The 24,586-nt window shown below is 39.8% G+C and overlaps 1 protein-coding gene across 1 annotated transcript in view; it reads right to left on the bottom strand.

Annotated features, from left to right (window-relative positions):
• stk25b (serine/threonine kinase 25b) overlaps positions 1-18,076 on the bottom strand; it is a 43,920-nt gene extending 25,844 nt beyond the window's left edge. The window contains exons 1-4 of the mRNA XM_084313652.1: positions 17,690-18,076; positions 12,670-12,900; positions 9,023-9,079; positions 2,710-2,818 (exon numbers count right to left, since the gene is read on the bottom strand). Of these exons, the coding sequence (XP_084169778.1) occupies positions 2,710-2,818; positions 9,023-9,079; positions 12,670-12,900; positions 17,690-17,719 (427 nt within the window). The 5' untranslated portion in view covers positions 17,720-18,076. The remainder of the gene's footprint in view (positions 1-2,709; positions 2,819-9,022; positions 9,080-12,669; positions 12,901-17,689) is intronic.
• Between the last annotated feature and the right edge of the window lie 6,510 nt (positions 18,077-24,586).

The following is a 24,586-nucleotide window of genomic DNA, read 5'->3' as shown; positions in this document are numbered from 1 at the left end:
CGCGATAACCGCATTACCGCGGTATCGCTGTTGCATCACGCTCACCGCAGAGTTAGGTTGAATACCGCGTCACCGCTGTTTTTTATCATAATAATAAAGTTGGCTTGCGGCTTGCGGCTCTGCAGATATACCCTACTCGGTTCCAAGCGACCCTATTGATCCAGCCTGGCTCTGCGGCTCTGCAGATACCCCCTACTCGACGCGTCACACTTTGTAGCCTCTGAACGAAAACAGAACGCCGCGCCGCCATCTTTACTGCCTCGCTAAGGATGCATTTCATTCAGGATTTGTTTGCGACAGAACCAAGTGCAATAAACAAAAAAGAATGGATTCACTGTGTATTCTGCCTTATTTATTGATGAAACAAAACCGACATCAACCCAATTTACCACCGAGCGGAGAGTTTAGTGTCACAACAAGATCGCTGATGTGTTAAGTTTGTTGTTGTTAATACTACCGTCAGCCGATATGTACACGAGAGGTAACGTTAAACCCGGGTTTGCTTGGTAGAATACACAATGAGAGGTAACGTTAGCTTTGGCAGAATAGACGCAACGAGAGTCTGGTTAATGTTGTTATTGATTGATTGATTGAAACTGTGTTAAACTCTGGCTTGCTGCAAGCCCTCGGACATCTATGCCCACGGAGCTTTCAGTGTACACAAGCGGCGCCGCCTGCGTCCCCACACGGAGACAAACGGAGTAGTATCTGGCTGCAGTGGAAAAGGAACGAAGTACCAGGTGCCTAAAGCGGGTTGAGTCGAGTAGGTACTATGCAGTGGAAAAGCGCCATTAGACTAGAGGCAGGCTATAAGAGTAGACTACTAAAAAAAAAAAATGCATTCAAACTTTTTTTTTTTTGTGCGCACTGTGCGGTAATACCGCGGCGGTAGAAAATATTTCGCAAATTCGTGCGGTAAGGAAAATATCAATACCGCGGCAGCTCTAGTCGCATCTTTTCACCTGCGCAGCTCGATCTCTCAGTGGCGAGGAGTAACGCGTGGGAGGCTCACGCTGCCCCCGACACTTCCTGATTCTACTGCGCAGGCGCACCAACCGACCTGTAGGAGTCGCTGTCCACAACGCCCGATCCCCACCCATCAGTTTCCCACCCCCTAATACGGCCAATGTGTATTAGTATGAACGACCAGCTAAACTGAAAGCAATGTGGAGCGCTGGGCTCGAACAGGCAAGCCCAGCGTCTCCGTCATTCGTGGCGAGCGCCTTGCCCACTACGCCACGTAGCCGCCCTCAGTGAGTGCTGTCTCTTAAACTCTTAAAACTCATAAACTTTTTAGTCTTTTTAGTCAAGTTAGTCTGTTAGGTTATGAAAGCCAGTGGGTATTGTATGACTCAGACTTCAGCAATAATCATGAGCATTATAAAATATATAAAAAACACACATGGCATGATGGAATACCATAAACATATTTCTTGATGTTTCCTTTTTTAAGTAAGTAAAGAGGCCTATGTTCATATCGGTGAGCACAATTTGTAACACAAAAAGAGAGACGTGTAGCCTATTTATTTATTTAATATTTTATTTATTCATTTTATTATTATTATTTTATTTGTTGCCATGCCTAAAATAATAGTCAAGCATAGGGCTAAAACATTTTCATGAACAATAATATCATTTTTTGTTATATGGTTATAATAAAAGCTTTTCTATACATTTGTCTGATTGATTGATTGAAAACTTTATTAACAGATTGCAGAATGGGTACAATACAGTACAGCTCAATACAACAACAGTGCTAAGACTGGAGGATGAAGACCAGAAAAAGACTTTCGGCTTTTTTACATAAGGGTCCTCCATTTTCGGGCGGCTAGGTGGTGTAGTGGGCAAGGCGCTCGCCACCAATGCGGAAGACGCTGGGTTCGAGCCCAGCTCTCCACATTGCTATCAGCTTGGCTGGTCGTTCATACTAACACAATTGGCAGTGTTAGGGGTGGGAAAGCTGATGGGTGGGGATCGGACGCTGTGGACAGCGACTCCTACAGGTCGGTTGGTGCACCTGCGCAGCAGAATCAGGAAGCGACGGGGGCGGCGTGTCCCTCCCACGCAGACCCCCGCCGCTGAGAGATCGCGCTGTGCAGGTGAAAAGATGCGACGGCTGCTTCCTCGAGTACCGGAGGGGACACGTGATGTAAGGCTTCGTCCACATTGCAGCCGGCTTGTGGGAGGCATGGTCTAACAACGTTCGAGACAGGGGAGGGTAGAATTGGACGATACGAAATTGGGATGGGAGAAAAATAGAAAATGGGAGAAAAAAAAGAAGAAAAAAAAAAAAAAAGGGTCCTCCATTTTCAATTCATCAAAACATTTAGAGACATACAAACATACAGTAGTTTCATACAAATTAAAAAAAATTAATTAAATAAAAATTAAAAAAACATTAAAAAAAATTTTTGCCACAAATATCGGTATCTGTATCGGCCAATTGTGTTAGTTGAGTTAGGGTTAGATTTATTTTAATAAAAAAAAAAAAGTAATTTCAGATAATGGTTGAAGAAGTGCGTCTTTAGTCGACGGCGAAAGATTGGACGGGTTTCGGCTGTCCTATACGCTGTAGCTTCCAGAACCTGTTCTTTAACTAGCCTTGTTGTTACTGTGGTGGCATTACCATTTAGCACACGGATGGTAATGACACACAAGACATGCGGCAGTAGTCTTCTTCAGTCGACTGGGCCACTGGTTGCCAGTTACCTTTGATGTCTCTATGTATCTTCCTCTCAGAGTGCAGGTACTCCAGTCCCTTCAGGATCTCCCTCAGCATGGTGGCGATATAGGTCTCCTCCAGGGGGCCCGGCCGGAGCTAGGAGAGAGGGGGGGTTGGACAATCGTCATTGTGACTTGTTCTAAACAGGGTTAGGGTTGTTGTTGTTGTTCCTTTTTTGGGGGGAGGGGGGCTAGGCAACAATTGAAACTGCAGTTTTATCAGTGGAGGCATTTTTGTCTCCGAGTGTGTTTTTATATAATAATCTGAACAGTGAGACAAGCAGTGTGTTTTTATATAACAATCTGAACAGTGAGACAAGCAGTGTGTTTTTATATAACAATCTGAACAGTGACACTGTGAGTGTTCTTATATAATCTGAACAGTGAGATAAGGAGTGTGTTCTTATATAATCTGAGCAGTGAGACAAGGAGTGTGTACTTATATAATCTGAAGAGTGAGATAAGGAGTCTGTTCTTATATAATCTGAAGAGTGATACAATGAGTCTGTTCTTATATAATCTTAACAGTGATATAAGGAGTGTGTTCTTATATAATCTGAACAGTGATATAAAGAGTGTGTTCTTATATAATCTGAACAGTGATATAAGGAGTGTGTTCTTATATAATCTGAAGAGTGATACAAGGAGTCTGTTTTTATATAATCTGAAGAGTGAGATAAGGAGTGTGTTCTTATATAATCTGAAGAGTGATACAATGAGTGTGTTCTTATATAATCTGAACAGTGAGATAAGGAGTGTGTTCTTATATAATCTGAACAGTGAGACAAGGAGTGTTCTTATATAATCTGAACAGTGATATAAGGAGTCTGTTCTTATATAATCTGAAGAGTGAGACAAGGAGTGTGTTCTTATATAATCTGAACAGTGATATAAAGAGTGTGTTCTTATATAATCTGAACAGTGATATAAGGAGTGTGTTCTTATATAATCTGAACAGTGATATAAGGAGTCTGTTCTTATATAATCTGAAGAGTGAGACAAGGAGTGTGTTCTTATATAATCTGAAGAGTGATACAAGGAGTCTGTTCTTATATAATCTGAACAGTGAGACAAGGAGTCTGTTCTTATATAATCTGAACAGTGATATAAGGAGTGTGTTCTTATATAATCTGAACAGTGATATAAGGAGTGTGTTCTTATATAATCTGAACAGTGAGATAAGGAGTCTGTTCTTATATAATCTGAACAGTGAGATAAGGAGTGTGTTCTTATATAATCTGAACAGTGAGACAAGGAGTGTGTTCTTATATAATCTGAACAGTGAGATAAGGAGTCTGTTCTTATATAATCTGAACAGTGAGATAAGCAGTGTGTTCTTATATAATCTGAACAGTGAGACAAGGAGTGTGTTCTTATATAATCTGAAGTGATATAAGGAGTGTGTTCTTATATAATCTGAACAGTGAGATAAGGAGTGTGTTCTTATATAATCTGAAGAGTGAGATAAAGTGAGTGTTCTTATATAATCTGAACAGTGATATAAGGAGTGTGTTTTTATATAATCTGAACAGTGATATACGGAGTCTGTTGTTATATAATCTGAACAGTGAGATAAGGAGTGTGTTTTTATATAATCTGAACAGTGAGATAAGGAGTCTGTTCTTATATAATCTGAACAGTGATACAAGGAGTGTGTTTTTACATAATCTGAACAGTGATATAAGGAGTGTGTTCTTATATAATCTGAACAGTGATATACGGAGTCTGTTCTTATATAATCTGAACAGTGAGATAAGGAGTGTGTTTTTATATAATCTGAACAGTGAGATAAGGAGTCTGTTCTTATATAATCTGAACAGTGATATAAGGAGTGTGTTCTTATATAATCTGAACAGTGATATAAGGAGTGTGTTCTTATATAATCTGAACAGTGAGATAAGGAGTCTGTTCTTATATAATCTGAACAGTGAGATAAGGAGTCTGTTCTTATATAATCTGAACAGTGAGACAAGGAGTCTGTTCTTATATAATCTGAACAGTGAGACAAGGAGTGTGTTCTTATTAGGGATGCTCGATATTGGCTTTTTTACCGATACCGATATACCGATATTGTCCAACTCTTAATTTCCGATACCGATATATGCAGGGTCCCCCCCCCCCCCCCCCCCCCAAAACGGAATAATTTCAGGTAATTAACATTACATATCTCTTGTTGTGGAATTAACACAACATTATGCATACTTTTGACAATAAATAAAATCAGAATTTGTTCTTACTTGCTTGCCTGGGTAAATAAAGGTTATAGAAATGTAAAAAAAATATATAAAATTTTTTTAAATTAAATTGAAACCCGATACCGATATTTTCCGATATCACATTTTAATGCCGATATCGGCCGATAATATCGGTAGGCCGATAATATCGGACATCCCTAGTTCTTATATAATCTGAAGAGTGATATAAGGAGTGTGTTCTTATATAATCTGAAGAGTGATATAAGGAGTGTGTTCTTATATAATCTGAACAGTGATATAAGGAGTGTGTTCTTATATAATCTGAACAGTGAGACAAGGAGTGTGTTCTTATATAATCTGAACAGTGAAACAAGGAGTCTGTTTTTATATAATCTGAACAGTGAGACAAGGAGTGTGTTCTTATATAATCTGAACAGTGAGACAAGGAGTGTGTTCTTATATAATCTGAACAGTGAGACAAGGAGTGTGTTCTTATATAATCTGAACAGTGAGACAAGGAGTGTGTTCTTATATAATCTGAACAGTGAGATAAGGAGTCTGTTCTTATATAATCTGAACAGTGAGACAAGGAGTCTGTTCTTATATAATCTGGACAGTGAGACAAGGAGTCTGTTCTTATATAATCTGAACAGTGAGACAAGGAGTGTGTTCTTATATAATCTGAACAGTGAGACAAGGAGTGTGTTCTTATATAATCTGAACAGTGAGACAAGGAGTCTGTTCTTATATAATCTGGACAGTGAGACAAGGAGTCTGTTCTTATATAATCTGAACAGTGAGACAAGGAGTGTGTTCTTATATAATCTGAACAGTGAGATAAGGAGTCTGTTCTTATATAATCTGAACAGTGAGATAAGGAGTCTGTTCTTATATAATCTGAACAGTGAGACAAGGAGTCTGTTCTTATATAATCTGGACAGTGAGACAAGGAGTCTGTTCTTATATAATCTGAACAGTGAGACAAGGAGTGTGTTCTTATATAATCTGAACAGTGAGACAAGGAGTGTGTTCTTATATAATCTGAACAGTGATATAAGGAGTGTGTTCTTATATAATCTGAACAGTGTTATAAGGAGTGTGTTCTTATATAATCTGAACAGTGAGACAAGGAGTGTGTTCTTATATAATCTGAACAGTGAGACAAGGAGTCTGTTCTTATATAATCTGAACAGTGAGACAAGGAGTGTGTTCTTATATAATCTGAACAGTGAGATAAGGAGTGTGTTCTTATATAATCTGAACAGTGAGACAAGGAGTCTGTTCTTATATAATCTGAACAGTGAGACAAGGAGTATGTTCTTATATCATCTGAACAGTGAGACAAGGAGTGTGTTCTTATATAATCTGAACAGTGAGATAAGGAGTCTGTTCTTATATAATCTGAACAGTGATATAAGGAGTGTGTTCTTATATAATCTGAACAGTGAGATAAGGAGTGTGTTCTTATATAATCTGAACAGTGAGATAAGGAGTGTGTTCTTATATAATCTGAACAGTGAGACAAGGAGTGTGTTCTTATATAATCTGAACAGTGAGACAAGGAGTGTGTTCTTATATAATCTGAACAGTGAGACAAGGAGTCTGTTCTTATATAATCTGAACAGTGAGACAAGGAGTGTGTTCTTATATAATCTGAACAGTGATATAAGGAGTGTGTTCTTATATAATCTGAACAGTGATATAAGGAGTGTGTTCTTATATAATCTGAACAGTGATATAAGGAGTCTGTTTTTTTTTTATCCTAATTTCTCACATTACATTCACCCTGAATGTTGACATTATCCAGGTGAAAAGTTAACTTCATTCAAGCGAGGCATTGCAATCCTTGACATAAATCATTTGATGTATAATTAAATCAAAGGAAATGCGTTTGGGTCTGAGAGTGTGGCTTGTCTGCCGTTCTGCAGCTGGATACTATTGGTTTGTTTGGCAAAATTCTTCTGCTCTGTGTGACAATAAATAAATGAATGATATGCAATTTAAAACCAAAACTAAGGCCTCAGTATGAGTTTAAGACGTGAACATGGTCATGTTTGTTGAATAAAAAAAAAAAAAGTAGATAAAAAAAAATGTTTTGATCGGGAAAGATCGGTATCGGTAGATACTCAAAATCACATGATCGGGAGCAAAAAAACGTGATTGGGACATCCCTAGTTCTTATATAATCTGAACAGTGATATAAGGAGTCTGTTCTTATATAATCTGAACAGTGAGATAAGGAGTCTGTTCTTATATAATCTGAACAGTGAGACAAGGAGTCTGTTCTTATATAATCTGAACAGTGAGACAAGGAGTGTGTTCTTATTAGGGATGCTCGATATTGGCTTTTTTACCGATATACCGATATTGTCCAACTCTTAATTTCCGATACCGATATCAACCGATATCAACCGATACCGATATATGCAGGGTTTCCCCCCCCCCAAAAACAGAATCATTTCAGGTAATTAACATTACATATCTCTTGTTGTGGAATTAACACAACATTATGCATACTTTTGACAATAAATAAAATCAGAATTTATTCTTACTTGCTTGCCTGGGTAAATAAAGGTTATAGAAATGTAAAAAAAATATATAAAAAAATTTAAAAAAAAATTGAAAACAGATACCGATATTTTCCGATATCACATTTTAATGCCGATATCGGCCGATAATATCGGACATCCCTAGTTCTTATATAATCTGAAGAGTGATATAAAGAGTGTGTTCTTATATAATCTGAACAGTGATATAAGGAGTGTGTTCTTATATAATCTGAACAGTAAAATAAGGAGTGTGTTCTTATATAATCTGAACAGTGAGATAAGGAGTGTGTTCTTATATAATCTGAACAGTAAAATAAGGAGTGTGTTCTTATATAATCTGAACAGTGAGATAAGGAGTGTGTTCTTATATAATCTGAACAGTGAGACAAGGAGTGTGTTCTTATATAATCTGAACAGTGAGACAAGGAGTGTGTTCTTATATAATCTGAACAGTGAGATAAGGAGTGTGTTCTTATATAATCTGAACAGTGATATAAGGAGTCTGTTCTTATATAATCTGAACAGTGAGATAAGGAGTGTGTTCTTATATAATCTGAACAGTAAAATAAGGAGTGTGTTCTTATATAATCTGAACAGTGAGATAAGGAGTGTGTTCTTATATAATCTGAACAGTAAAATAAGGAGTGTGTTCTTATATAATCTGAACAGTGAGATAAGGAGTGTGTTCTTATATAATCTGAACAGTGAGATAAGGAGTGTGTTCTTATATAATCTGAACAGTGAGATAAGGAGTGTGTTCTTATATAATCTGAACAGTGATATAAGGAGTCTGTTCTTATATAATCTGAACAGTGAGATAAGGAGTGTGTTCTTATATAATCTGAAGAGTGATATAAGGAGTGTGTTCTTATATAATCTGAACAGTGATATAAGGAGTGTGTTCTTATATAATCTGAACAGTAAAATAAGGAGTGTGTTCTTATATAATCTGAACAGTGAGATAAGGAGTGTGTTCTTATATAATCTGAACAGTAAAATAAGGAGTGTGTTCTTATATAATCTGAACAGTGAGATAAGGAGTGTGTTCTTATATAATCTGAACAGTGATATAAGGAGTGTGTTCTTATATAATCTGAACAGTGAGACAAGGAGTGTGTTCTTATATAATCTGAACAGTGATATAAGGAGTGTGTTATATAATCTGAAGAGTGAGATAAAGTGAGTGTTCTTATATAATCTGAAGAGTGCTATAAGGAGTCTGTTCTTATATAATCTGAAGAGTGAGACAATGAGTGTGTTCTTATATAATCTGAACAATGAGACAAGGAGTGTGTTCTTATATAATCTGAACAATGAGATAAGGAGTGTTCTTATATAATCTGAACAGTGAGACAAGGAGTGTGTTCTTATATAATCTGAACAGTGAGACAAGGAGTGTGTTCTTATATAATCTGAACAGTGAGACAAGGAGTGTGTTCTTATATAATCTGAACAGTGAGACAAGGAGTGTGTTCTTATATAATCTGAACAGTGAGACAAGGAGTGTGTTCTTATATAATCTGAACAGTGAGACAGGGAGTGTGTCCTACTCCTCACCAGGTCGAGAGCTGAGCCTCCTCCTAAATACTCCATGATGATCCATAGTTTGGTCCCCTGGAAGAGCAGAGAGAAAAAACATGTTGGAATACATTCAAAGCTCCAGAGTCAAGTGTATGTGATTTCTATATTGGCACATTATAACAGAGAAGAGGGTGCAACTGTGGGAGATAAAAGACTCGTCCTGTAAACTCCACTTCCTGGTGGGACCCCCCTCCCCTCCTGTATATAAGTGACTCCTGAATGGGGGGGGATCTCTCTCTCTCTGATGATGAAGCTGATCATTGACCAGGTTTTCTCCACTATATTGTAATGTATTGATCTCTCTGGTTAATAAATTGTATTAACCGGATCCACCTAACTGAGTAAGTTATTCATTATCTTCTACACAAGGTACAGGTCCTGTCTGTCTGTCTGTCTGTCTGTCTGTCTGTCTGTGTGTCTGTGTGTCTGTGTATACACACAGGGTTGAATTTGAGGGAAGGTTGAGAGTTAGTACAGCTTAGTAGTCAGTGATATCTTGGTCTAATTACATTAAACAAAGAGACATCATAATGCAGACTGGTGGTAGAATTTTAAGACCACATTACCCAGAAACCCTGACAGCATAGGGCTGGGCGATACAACGATAACGATAACTATCGCGATAAATTATTTCCTCGAAATAAACATGAAACGTGGTCGCAAAGTTCTGATATATCGATTTTCCGAGCTTGGATAGGAGCACACGCACTAACAACCAATCAGTGAAGGAGATGGCCGACAGCGAAGGAGACCCGCGGTGCACCTCTGGGTAGAGAGGTAGGACTCTAGTAGTAAACAAGGCTGGCTAGGATCATTAGCTTGCACGCCGCTATTTTATAGTTTACGTGCCGAGTGGGTGTGTGGCGTGAATTCTGAGGCCACGGTTAGAGTAGTGTGGGGTATGCGGTGGACGTCGTTGCAATGTATTGGGGCAAAACGGAGTATTTTAGGGTGATAGTTAGTACACTGTCATGGGATACACCGCTTGCTCTGGCTAACTGTTAGTGCGCGGACTGATGACGACATCAACTCGAGACATTCGCAGCAGCAAAACAAGTCTATTAATAGCCCGTCCATCGGCGCCGGGCATAAGAAGTTAATTCAACTTGATAGAAATTATATCGACGATAATTATCGATATCGAGTTATATGAAAATAATTGTATAATTTTATCGCGATAACGTTTTTGGCCATATCGCCCAGCCCTATGACAGCATAATGCAGACTGGTGGTATAATTCTCTAAGACTACATTACCCAGAGGCCCTGACTGCATAATAGACCACCGTAACACTTCCGGGATTCTGAAATCAGGGAGGAGATTGCGGGGGGTGCATATGAATGAATGTGGACGAGAGCCGTGATGTAAGTGGTTGCCGATACGGCTGTGGGGGTGCTAGAGACATGATCGAATAGACGTTTATGCGCCTCGCTCTCCTGAACACGGCGTGACCCATAACTAATCGATCAGAACTAAATCGGCAGAGAAAAAGCCCATTTTAAAGCACCTATTCCGCTTGGACATGCGCAGAGTGCCCATGGAGTCTGGACGACGCGAGATGACGCTCGAATGAATGTGGACCGTTCTATCAGAGGGGGGAGCTTCGGTGGCCATGTAAGTGGCTACAGACCGCTGCACTTAAATAGAAACATTAGTCTACCTGGAGACTCAATGAGGTAATTGTAGATGTCGCCATAAGACACGTCTGGCCATTTAGTGGGATCATTTTTTCATTATCCTGTTCGGCTGGCCACCGAAGCTCCCCCCTCTGATAGAACGGTCCACATTCATTCGAGCGTCATCTCGCGTCGTCCAGACTCCATGGGCACTCTGCGCATGTCCAAGCGGAATAGGTGCTTTAAAATGGGCTTTTTCTCTGCCGATTTAGTTCTGATCGATTAGTTATGGGTCACGCCGTGTTCAGGAGAGCGAGGCGCATAAACGTCTATTCGATCATGTCTCTAGCACCCCCACAGCCGTATCGGCAACCACTTCCATCACGGCTCTCGTCCACATCCATTCATTTGACCCCCCCGCAATCTCCTCCTTGATTTCAATGTAACGCGGAAGTGTAGTGGTCTATAGACCACCGTAACACTTCCGGGATTCTGAAATCATGGGAGAGAGCGGGGGGAGAAAATGAATGAATGTGGATGAGAGCCTTGACATTAAGTGGTTGTAGCTACGGCTGTGGGGGTGCTGGAGACATGATCCAATAGATTTGTATACGCCTGAGTCTCCTGAACACGGAGACACCAATCCCAAGTCGATCTGCACTTTCTCGGCCGAGCTATAGTCGCTTTTTCGCACCTACTCCCGAACTACGCATGCGCAGATTGCCCACGGAGTCTAGGTCTATCAATCTGCGCATGCGTAGTTTGGGAGTAGGTGCGAAAAAGCGTCTATAGCTCGGCCAAGAAAGTGCCGATCGACTTGGTATTGGTTGCGTCGTGTTCAAGACTCAGGGGTATAAAAATCTATTGAATTATGTCTCCGACACCCCACAGCCGAGGTAGCAACAACCACTTAATGTCGAGGCTCTCATCAGCATTCATTCATTTTCTCCGCCCGCTCTCTCCTCATGAGCTCAATGTAAGGCGGAAGTGCAGTGGTATAATTCTCTAAAATACATTACCCAGAAACCCTGACAGCATAATGCAGACTGGTGGTATAATTCTCTAAGACTACATTACCCAGACACCCTGACAGAGCATAATGCAGACTGGTGGTATAATTATCTAAGACTACATTTCCCAGACACCCTGACATTAACAACACACTTCTCTCATGAGTCATAGCCTCCACTCCCAGGCATCACTCATATATCTACATCATTATCCAGATCTCTCTGTACATCATATCTATAATTCATATTATGTACGTCAATGCTCTCTTGTATAAATACTTTGTTAGCTTGTCATTCTACAGAGATCTAGGCTATAGGGTCATTGCTGTAACCTGTAGGTCTCTCTATGTTGCAACATGTCCTTCTGTCAGTAAACTATATGCTTAATCAAAGACTCTGTTGTCAACCCTATTGCTTCCCGTTACTTGGGAGGACTGTCACACTGACTCAGTATACTTACTTTATGCATACCCCACCTTATGTGAATACTGTATACTACATCAGAGCATGCATTTTAGCATCTAGCATTCTTAGATTATATATTAGATTCGATTTAGACTATTGGACTATCAGATTATATATTGCATATATTTAGCTTTTAGCATTTTTATATTATATATTAGATTAGATTTAGACTATTCGATTACTAGATTATATATTGCATATATTTAGCATTTAGTTTCTTTAGATTATATATTAGATTAGATTTAGATTATTCGATTATATATTGTAACCATATTTATTGTAGGGCAAAATAACAGAGGGCATACATACCCTCATCTCTCACCTTGTTGCCCATATGCGCATGTGCAGAGTTAACTATATTGTATATTGTTTACACTGCCTTTTTATTCTATTTTTATTTGTACTTCTCCACTGTACTATAATTCTGTGACCTGTATGTAGTCTTCTACTACCTGTACCCCCCCTCCCCCATGCTGCCATGATGCCGGAATTTCCCCAAGGGGATCAATAAAAGGAATATCTTGTCTTATACCTTGAGATAGGACCCGTAGTACTTGGTGACGAAAGGACTGTCACACTGACTCAGCACCGTGATCTCCTGCTGGATGTCCTCGATCTCGTCCTCCGCCTCCTCCAGGTCGATGATCTTGATGGCCACCACCTCCTTGTTCCGGTTGTTGATGCCCTTGTACACCTCACCGAAGGAGCCCTTCCCGATGCGCTCCTGCTTGGTGAAGTACTCCTCCGGATCCAGCCGGGAATTCTGCCCCAAAGTAAATCTGAATCAGAATGACTTTTTTTACGCTTTATTTTATTTAAAGGTGCTATAGATTGACAAATGATAGACTAATCATTAATAATAATAATAATAATAATAATATTAATAATAATAATAATAATAATAATAATAATAATAATAATAATAATAATAATAATAATAATAATAATAATAATAATAATAATAATAATAATAATAATAATAATAATAATAATAATAATAATAATAATAATAGAGCTTTTAGAAAGGTGCAGAATAAAACGCTTTTCCGCCAAATAAATGATTGATTTATGAATGTATCATTTAAAAAATGTTGCAGGTCCAAAATCTGTGTTGTTGTTTACATGTTGCATGGATGTATCCCCTCCCTACTTGTATTCCGCGACATGGAATCATGCACCTAACGTGCTGTTGAGACATGCCGACATGCTGGTGCTCTAGTGGGACGGACAGTGTTATGTTACCTATAGCACCTTTAACTGTAGAAGGTTAGTAGCTAGTTGTTGAAGGATAGATCATATTATGTGAACTGTATGAATTGAAAACGGGGGACCCTGATGTAAACAAGACGAAAGTCTTTCTCTGGTCTGCATCCCCTTAACAATTGTGTGTGTATTGAGCTGTACTGTACTGTACCCATTCTGCAATCTGTTGATTAAAATGTTCAATCAATCAATCAATCAATCATATTGATTTATTCATTCCGAAGTCCTTTTTCTCTGCCATGGAACTGACTTAGTGAACTGTGACACGGTATTGATGAGACAGGACTCTTTCTACATAATAACAGACATTTTAAAATGGGAGACTAGTAACCAAGTCTTTCTCACTTCCTACAATGATGAGTCATGTGAGCTACACAAGGCACGGCATTGGCTGGCTTACTGAAACACTGTCATGTTACTGGACAACTCCAGTGGAAACGCTGTGTCATGTTGTTACTGGACAACTCCAGTGGACACGCTGTGTCATGTTACTGGACAACTCCAGTAAACATTGTGTCATGTTGTTACTGGACAACTCCAGTAGAATCATTGTGTCATGTTGTTACTGGACAACTCCAGTAGAACAAACTTGTATTCAAGTTTTACAGTGTGGAGGAAACGACAGGGACCTTCTGGACACAATGCTTTGTATGATCCATGCTCTAATAATCTATCATTCATTGTTCATAATGACAGTGATACTGTGACTACTTTGGTCTTATCTTATTTATGCCGATAATACCAAGTTACCAACCTATTCACACTGACCCGCTCACTTGTGTGCCAACATGTACCACAACGAGCATGACACATCTAGGGATGCACCGATCCGACTTTTTCAGTCCCGATACCGATACCTGGGCTTTGGGTATCGGCCGATACCGAGTACCGATCTGATACCCATTGTTCAATTAATAAACTGTATGCCTCACTGTGTGGAAGAGACTGGGATCATTCTTTTGTGCAAGGCAAACAAATGTACTGTACACATTAACACATAGAAATGTCATCTAGGGGAGCTCCAGTAGCTCACCACGTACCGCAAGTGCTATTTCAGCGCCGTGGACAACCGCGCTCGCACGGATCTGGGGCTGAGCGCGTTCGAATCCCGGACGGCAGCCGTGCCTTTCCCAGAGTGTCTTTCCCCCCCATCTGAACCCTTTCAGCCTGCTTCTGTCGGTCGAACTTGACCAAGTATGAATGCGAAGAAAAAGCGATAAACGCTAAAAGAACCAGGTGACTGGTCAAAGTTTAAAAAAAAAAATAAAATGTCATCTGTACATACGTATATATATATATATAGGGGTGTAACGGTACACAAAAACCACGGTACGGTACGTACCTCGGTTTTGAAGTCACGGTTCGGTACGGGTTTTCGGTACAGTGGGGGAAAGTTTGGCTTTCCATGTTCCACTCAGGGGTGATGTGGTGTGCAGTAACTATTATTGTACTTGTAGGGCTGTCAACGAATATTCTATATTGAAATTAATAATCGACTTGTAAATTTTCTTTTTTTAAATAATCATAATTATAATATAATATAATATTAGATAGTGAAAAAAACAACCCCTGGTGGGCAGTCGTTAGTGGTTAACATACCGTTGTATTCGTTCGGTACACTACACAGCCGTTCGGTACGGTATGGTACGCACTGAAACGGTTTGGTTCGGTACGGATACGTGTACCTTTACACCCCTAATATATATATTAAAATTGTCTCCGATACCCTATCTAGCTATTTTAGTCATATCGGGGGCCGATATCAATATCGGATCGGTGCATCCCTACATCTAAGGTCAGTGGTTCCACAACCAGCATCATGACACATCTAAGGTCAGTGGTTCCACAACCAGCATGACACATCTCAGTGTTTCCCACAGGATTTTGTGAGACTGTGGTGCCGTGGGTGAACCTTGGACCCTCTAGGGGGGTCTGGGGGCATGCTCCCCCGGAATTGTTATTTTTGTGTACATTTTAAAGTTAAATGCATCAATGTGGTGCACTTTGAGAGCAAGATAAAGAGGCCAGATCTATGATGAACTTTGTGCTCAAAACACAAAATCGACACTAGAGCATACATTTGAGCCATCAAAGAAATTAAGCAAAAGTGGTTACCTGTGTTGAACTGGTTTATTTTTTAGAAAATAAAAGAATATACTGGATTACTATTACGACTACTACCACTGCCAATACTACTGATACATCCCTATTGGCAAACTTTATATTTAAAAAAATAGAAATAATAAATAAAAATAGGTACTTTTTTTAATTTATTTTTTTATAATAAAAAATATATTTTCGGTTCATTATAAAACTGTGGCGGGACAAATTAGCGGGCCGCCACAGTCTAGGTAATTAATGGGAAACACTGCATCTAAGGTCAGTGGTTCCACAACCAGCATCACGACACATCTAAGGTCAGTGGTTCCACTTCACTCATTAGAACAGCAGAATAGAATAGAATAGAATCATTGTCACTCCCATACAGAGGAGAGTGAAAGTCTTTGGTTTGGTAAGTCCTTCAGGACACAACACACAAGTGACGCATTAAGTGACTGAAAGGCACAACAATAAACGGATATGATTCAAGGCAAGAAGTTCACTATTTGAAATCGACCAGCCACTGCCGTTAGTGGATTCAGAACTTCAGTTTAATTTCTTATCAACCAAAGGGGTTTTAGAATATAAACAGACTGGCTGACCGAGGACACACACCAGTAGCCATCTGCCAATGTGGCTATTAGACCTGTCTCAAACCCTGCCCCTTTTCTTGATCCTCCAATCACAGCTGTCGCTTACCTCTGACTTCCTCGTACAAACTTTGTTTGTACGAGGAAGTCAGAGGTAAGCGACAGCTGTGATTGGAGGATCAAGAAAAGAGGGCAGGGTTTTGAGACAGGTCAAAACAACCAAAATGTACGAGCATTGGGCTGGTGGTGGTATGATCACCTGGTGACAGACGAAGGCGGTCTTCTTAACATTTTCACTACCACACTAGTACTAAATGGTTAACCCTTTCACCGCGACAATACAGAAGGTCAACCCTTTCACTACCACTAACTAAATTAATAGTTGGTTTCAGGTTGGTTGTCAGTTTGGCCATGGGTAGGTAGGGAATTTATTTTATTTTATTTTTTTATTTTATTCTTTCCCACGGCGACTATGGATAGGGAATTTCTTTATTTAATTAAAATGTTCACAACAACATGGATGCATGTACTCTGCCAGCATGTTTAATATCCATAATACTAAATGTTTGACTAAGATTTCTATGAAACTTTATTCTAAAAAAAAGAAAAAAAAAATCATTTTTATCATTTTTTTTTTAAAACTCATAAAATATATTGGGTCGCACCTAAATCGGCAGGGTCGGTCGGCAACCTGAAACCAACTATTAATTTTGTTAGGCCTTAACACTTTCACCACCACACTACAGACGGTTAACCGGTGTGGTAGTGAAAGAAGGGTTAACCTTCTGTAGTGTGGTAGTGAAAGGGTTACCAGGTGACATATTATTGCACAGCCTATCTGTCCTACAGACAATACCGTTCTGTTGTCCGTCAGGACTGTCAGAAGCCTGTTGTTTATATATATCGTTGTTGACAACAATGAATGACCCGACGGCAACTAAACTGAATGGAGGAATGAGACTTTGGACAGTAGGTTTGTGTAGCACAGATTCTCACATATCTCTTTCATTCACGAGTTAATATTTTATTTTTTAACTAGACGCCTTGCAGCCATGAGGCTCATCTCGTCTGGGGCTTGAGCACAACAAGGGGGGTGATGACAGCATGTGTGGATCAGAGACCCTGATGTATGGGGGGACCCTGATGTAAACAAGACGAAAGTCTTTCTCTGGTCTGCATCCCCTTAACAATTGTGTGTATTGAGCCGTACTGTATTGTACCCATTCTGCAATCTGTTAATAACATTTTCAATCAATCAATCAGACTAATACCTGGTTCTGTCTGTCTGGATCAGAGACTAATACCTGGTTCTGTCTGTCTGGATCAGAGACCTGGTTCTGTCTGTCTGGATCAGAGACTAATACCTGGTTCTGTCTGTCTGTGTGGATCAGAGACCAATACCTGGTTCTGTCTGTCAGAGACCAATACCTGGTTCTGTCTGTCTGGATCAGAGACTAATACCTGGTTCTGTCTGTCTGTCTGGATCAGAGACCTGGTTCTGTCTGTCTGTGTGGATCAGAGACCAATACCTGGTTCTGTCTGTCTGGATCAGAGACTAATACCTGGTTCTGTCTGTGTGTGTGGATCAGAGACTAATACCTGGTTCTGCAAGTCTCTGAGATGCGCCATGGACCTCGGTGGGTCAGACGGGTCCTTCAGCTTGTTGTTGTGCCTCTCCCTCTCGGTTAGCTCAGCTGGCTAGGTAGCCTCCTCAGCCTGCTGCTATAGCGAGACGAACACCCAGGCGGCTCCGCTGCTGTCACTCCGGCGATGTTTTCGGCCTCCAAGTCCCCCCGACGGCGGCCTCCACAGCGGCCCGGCAGAGAAGACCAGCTACGTGTCCTGGAGCTCCATGTGTAGAGACGGCGCGGTGGTAAAACGTCTAGTTTTTCCGCGTATAAATATTTAATTCATATCAAAAGAAGAAACACTCAACCAGTTCCTTCATTTATGTTTTGAGAGGAGGACAGAATAATGGGGCAGGCAGACGGGTTTGCGCATGCGTACTGTGATATTTCAGAGGGGCAGCATTGTGGGATTTGTAGTCCTGTGGCTCCGGATTAGAGACGTTTTTTTTTTCCATGATTTCAGTGTCGCCCAGAAGAGTAGCTGCACCAAAAAACCTCTGCTAACGTCCCACCCATCGGCGTATTTAGACCACTATCAGTAGGCCACTATTTTTTTTGACAAATGTTTTTTATTTTCCCTTTTTTAACATGATCAAATGATCATTTAACATGATCAAATAATTATTATAATATTTTTTACTTCGCTTTGAAATATTATAGTGAAATATTTTGCACTGCATTTATCTTGTTGAAATCCTCCAACAGGCTCTTTTTTGTAAGTTGACTGGTTTGCACACCAATAATACAGTGCAATAATAGAATAGTAGAATAGATAGTAAAATTATGCAATAGAATGGCCAGAGTAAAATAGTGCTACAGTACAATCAACAGCGGGGTGTATTAGAAGGCTATGGTGAAGAGGTACGTTTTTAGCTTATTTCTGAAAATATTAAGCGATCTAGCTTCCCTAATGTCCATAGGTAGTGTGTTCCATAACTTTGGTGCATTAGCAAAGGCTGCATCCCTGATTTTCTTTAGACTGTGGCTTGGAACCTTCAATAGACCAGTAGTAGATGATCGCAATGTTTATACTTTGTATATAAGGAGGAGGACCTTGAAATCAATTCTAAATGTTACCAAAAGCCAGTGTAGGTTACTTACTTGTAACTTCGGGTTTGATCCAAGGAGTAAGTTGCCCCATATTGCTCTGTAACATTTCTCTTTTTGTTATAGGACCGACTAGTAGGATTTCAGTTTTGCCCTCATTTAATTTTAGGAAGTTGTTCGTCATCCATTTGTTTATTGCTAAGAGACAGGCGGAAATGGAGTTTATAGCTGTGTGATCATTTGGTTCAGCGGAGATGTACAATTGTGTGTCATCTGCGTAACTATGGAAACATACATTGTGCTTTCTAATGATGTCTCCTCAATGTTCAATGTTCAATGCAATGTTCAATGCAAGTAAAGCACTTTAAACTTTAAGTATGACTAAATGCTTTCTTGACTATATATATAGTAACTGTTCCAAAATGCATAGATTTCTATGTATTTTAGGGGTTTGGGTGGCTAGCTCTTTTTAATATAAATGTCAGATTGTTTTATTTATTTCATAGATTTCTATGCATTTCAGGAGTTTCGGGGGCTGGCTCCCCAAAATAATTAAATAACATAACCCTAACCTAACCCTAAAACCGAAATAAAGTTAAAAAAAAAAAAAAGTTACAAAATCCACCCATTTTCGCCCACAAACCGGCCAAAACCGGCCAAATCTTTTTCATACATTTTGGTGCCCTTCTGTGCCCTACTGAAGTGCTGGGTCTAGATACGCCCCTGGTCCCACCGCTTTATTATAACCACAACCCTGACCACAACCCTAACCCAGAAGAGTATAGCTGCACCAAAAACCAGTGTTGCGTTCCTCATATCAACACTGATTGCACGCACGCTAATGACGCCACATGCACGCGTGCATGCGCATAAATGTTCCCTTGCTTAATGTCCTAAATTAATGTCCCTTTTTCTTTTTAAATACACCTTTATTGTACACAATTCAATACAAAACATGTTGACGTTTTAGGCAGAATTTCTTTATTATTATTATAATTTTTTTAATATATCATATGAGTAATGGAACTCATTCAGTTCTGTTTTACAGACTCTAATCTTTCCAAAAATATGTGTGGTATTGTAGATTTTTTTTCATGTAAAACCTTTTTTTGCATTACTGTGCTAGTAATTTGTCATATGGCGTGACATGAAGGTTATTCTGTACAAAATGTAAAAGTGGTGTATTTTAATTATGTATGTCTATTTATCAGCATTCCTCATCACTACTATACACATTTCTAGCTCTTCCTTGTGCAAATGAGTTACATTTTGCATTATTTTTCGTATTCAAAACTCATGGTAAGACGTTTGCACAACATTTTACTATGTACTTCTAATTCATTTAGGCAAACCTTCTTATAACAACACCAAAATGCTAGAAACATTTGGTGATAATGTTATTCATCTGTCCCATTACCAAAAAGCCTTCATAATGTCATAATTGTGAAAGCCACACCAAATTATATGCCGTCACACCATATGATGAATCACACCACACAACAATTCGTAATGCAAGAACGTGTATTTAATCCATTTAACAAACAACCAAAAATAGTTCAAGACATATGATTGATATCATGGGTTCAAATTAAGAGTATAATCACTTTGAAAAACAGTTTAAAACAGTGTGTCACAAAATACATTGTATAGCACTGGGTCAGGCTGGACTTCCATCTCATGGTTAAATGAGGCTTCTGTAGATGACAGGGGTAAGTTCAAAATATTTTGTAGATCCATATTCCAGATTCCATAAGTCTTTCTGTTCTTGATGGCGGTAGAGAATTTACTCTGAATGTTTGTAATTGCAGTTTCTTCTCTTGGTATCTGTAACGAGACCAATTCAAGATAGATATTTTAGAAACATGGACAAAAATGATCATGTCAATTTTGAATTAAAATGTAATTTACTTATTATAATAATCGGGACAATATTCACAATAATTACTTGTTTTCTTAGACCCCATGTCAAATCTTCACCTTTTTTATCCAAGTGTGTGTGTGTGTGTGTGTGTGTGTGTGTGTGTGTGTGTGTGTGTGTGTGTGCGTGTGCGTGTGTGTGTGTGCGTGCGTGTGCGTGCGTGCGTGTGTGTGCGTGTGTTTCTGTGTGTAGATTTCTAGATATACTGGGCTACCTGTTATATGGTCTCAGTGTACACTACAGCACATGTTGTACAACTAACATATTTTATAAGTTTAATGGTTCGATTTACTTTTCTCGTCTTTTTCTTAGGACCTCCTCTCTCCTTACAGGATCTCCATTTAATCTATCCCTGTATGTCCTTGTTCTTTCTGCACTTGCCATCCCTCCACTGAAATATGTCGTAAAAAAAAAATTAAAAAAAAAAAGTGAAAGGGAAACATTTCAACTACAACATCTTGTTGATAAACATGGATTTAGTTTGAGAATGGGATATAGGGAAGTAGGGATACAAGTAGGTATACCTTGGGAAAAGTGTTTATAATACAGTGACAAAAAAGATTCATTAAACTTAAGTATTAGTTGTAAAATATGTATGAAATAGCATTATATATAGGCGGCTGGCGCAGCGGACATTGCGCTCGTCACCAACGCAAGAGACACCGGGTTCGACTCCGGCTGTCAGCGTTGCCTCCGGCTTGGGCCGGCCGTCATACTAACTCAATTGGCAGAGTTAGCGGGTGGAAGTCGATGGGTGGTAATCTGGACGTTGTGGACAGTGACTCCTACAGGTCGGTTGGGGGACGCCTGCACAACAGAGACAGGAAATGGCGGGGGTAGTGTGAGCCTCCCACACGTTACACCTCGCCAATGAGAGTCCGCGCTGGCAGGTGAAAAGATGTGACAGGTTGCCTCCACATGTATCGGAGGGGACATGTGATGCAAGGCTTCTATCCTCCCTGCAACCGGCCAGTGGGGGGCATATGCGAGCAACATTCAAGACAGGGGAGGGGAGAATTGGCACAGCGAAATTGGGAAGGGAGAAAAAATAGAAAAAGAGGAGAAAAAGTGGATAAAAAAAAAGAAATAGCATTATATATCTAGTTAAATGCAGTTCATATGTATCATATAGTGTGGCATATTAATCATATGGTGTGAGGAGAAAACCATGTCACACCATATGATGAAGTGTCACACCATATGACGTTTCATGAACTTAGCACACCATTGTGCATTGGGGCTATATGCTAGCATGCTAACAACATACTCATTGGCACATGGCAATATAGATTTAAATTGAGTCTAGACTAAAAAGTATCTTATTTTCACCATTTTAGTATAAAATGTGTCACACCAAAATACAGTGTGAATGGTGCCAAAATATACCTTATATATTAAGAAAACTAGAGAGGTTGTAACTCACCTTCTAACCTTCCAATGTCCTTCAGAGATGTTGTCCTACTCATAGATATAAAGACTAGATGGTGCAAGGCGGAGTCTCCCGGGTAGTTCACCGGCGGCCGTCTTGCTACAGTTAACTACTGCTTTAAGGTGAGTGATCTGCACAAACAAAAATACTCTTAACTCGCTGAAATCTTGACGGATTTACAAACGGTTTGGTTTATTACAAACGTTATTAACGTGGCTATGATTCTTGGAAGAATTTTTTAGAATTTTCTTTTTTATATGAAAGTCCATTATAAGTATGATAACTATATCTCTGACGTTTTTAACAAACAAAAAAAACTAAAATTGAGCAAGCTATGGTTATTTCAATAGTACATGCACTATAGACATTCATGTTATGAGTGGGCGTGCTACCCTGTAGCAAGATGGCCGCCATGTGGCAACATCGGTCTCTGTTGGCCAGCAGCGCGGATGAGTCATCTAGTCTTTATATATATCTATGGTCCTACTTCCTGAAAAGATGAAGGACCCCTCCACCCCAAAGGTTTCCAAACAATTGCCTGTTGAAAAATATGAATATGGCATCACACCATATGATATCCAATTTTGGGACTACATCTTTTTGTTTAGGGAGCATTCAAAATATTATTCCTGGACTTTTAGAAGATCACACACACAAGTAGACATCTGAGTTGTCAATATGTAGTTAAATAAATAACAAATGCATTAATCCTCTTGTTTTTATTCAAAATCAAACTTTGTGAAATGTTCGTGGGACAGTCACACCATATGAGCTTTTACTAATTTGGCTGAAATGTGAGAATAACTGGAAATATATTCGCATAAATGCTGTGCATTCATATAAAACAAAATGTTCTGTGAAATATAATAACATTTTCTCATATTTGTTTTCATTATTTACTTATCTTTAAGGACTCCAAAAAGGCCATGTCACGTCAACCACCCATACCAAACACTATAATGAAAACGAAATATTAAATGCTAGGGAGAATAATATAGTTCCAAAACAAATAATAGGTTGGGTCGGAACAGTTTTCGAATTTATCATAATTTGTTTTGGAACTATATTATATGGTTAGGGTACATACATACACATACCCTACCCTAATATACATACCCTAACCCTATAATATAGTGTATATATATACAGTAGGTTCTGTTCGACCCGGTTCAATGACCTTCACGCAATAGATTTTATTATATATATTTCCAATCAAATTTAATTACCTGTGTTAGGCGGCACGGTGGCATAGTGGTTAACACTGTCGCCTCACAGCTAGAAGGTTGTGGGTTCAATTTCTGCTTGGGGACCAGGTTGCCGTGTTGCCAGTTACCCATGTGGGGTATCTCCCGGGCCCTTCTGTGTGGAGTTTGCATGTTCTCCCTGTGCTCGTGTAACGGATATGTACCGCGATAGTGTGACTACGGTACGTGGAAGTAAAACTCACTCCCCAGAGGCATCCAAACTGAGCGCTTAGGGAGGAATTCCTTTCTTGGCGCAGCGGTTTGTGTTGCTGGCCCCGGTGCGGACGCCCGGGGTTCGACTCCCACTCAAGGCATGGTCGAAGTGTTTGGCAGGTACAGTGTTGTACCGGCTACAGTGGTGCCGTGACCCGGATGCCTTGGGTGGTGTGAGTTTAGGGGGGGGTGAATGTAACGGATATGTACCGCGATAGTGTGACTATGGTACATGGAAGTAAAACTCACTCCCCAGAGGCATCCAAACTGAGCGCTTAGGGAGGAATTCCTTTCTTGGCGCAGCGGTTTGTGTTGCTGGCCCCGGTGCGGGTTCGACTCCCACTCAAGGCATGGTCGAAGTGTTTGGCAGGTACAGTGTTGTACCGGCTACACTCGCAAGGGTTTCCCCTCCCGATAAGATAAACCCAATGGAAAAACATGCACAACAGATCACCGCTGACGCTGTCGCGTCCCTGACGAAGATGGACAGGAGCACTTGGATTGGTCCCCGGGCGCGGCGCTCGCTGCAGCCCTTGTCTGCTCCCGGCTGCCCTTGGGGGGAAGGACGAGGGGATGGGAGGTGCAGAGAACATTTAGTCAGCGACTCCGTGCATGTGTGTGTTCCTGTGGGTCGCCCATCGCATGTGTGTTAATCTGATGACAAATAAAGACTTATACTTATACTTAAACTAACTAGCGCTTTTCTATTCAGGTTTATTAGAGAAGTATTGTGTGCTCCTGGGGGGCGGCGTCTGACCAGCCTCTGTGTGCAGAGATGTCCTCCACGGGATTAAAGGACTATTTTGGCCTCTTCAAGGTTATATATAAGTTATAGAAACAGTGCATCAGGTCCAACATGTTCAAAGGTGTACCGTGTTAGACGTGTGTATACGAAGCCCTTTCCAAGCCGGAAATGATCACATTTCCACTGTTTTAAAATGTAATATTTTTTTTTTTAATGAATAAAGTGTTATAGTCGATAACTGAATTTGCATTATTCTCCTTATGAGTTATAAA

Source organism: Notolepis coatsorum, assembly GCF_963971535.1.
Source record: "Notolepis coatsorum genome assembly, chromosome: 4".
Taxonomy (NCBI): domain Eukaryota; kingdom Metazoa; phylum Chordata; class Actinopteri; order Aulopiformes; family Paralepididae; genus Notolepis; species Notolepis coatsorum.
This window is presented reverse-complemented; position numbering and strand designations above follow the sequence as displayed.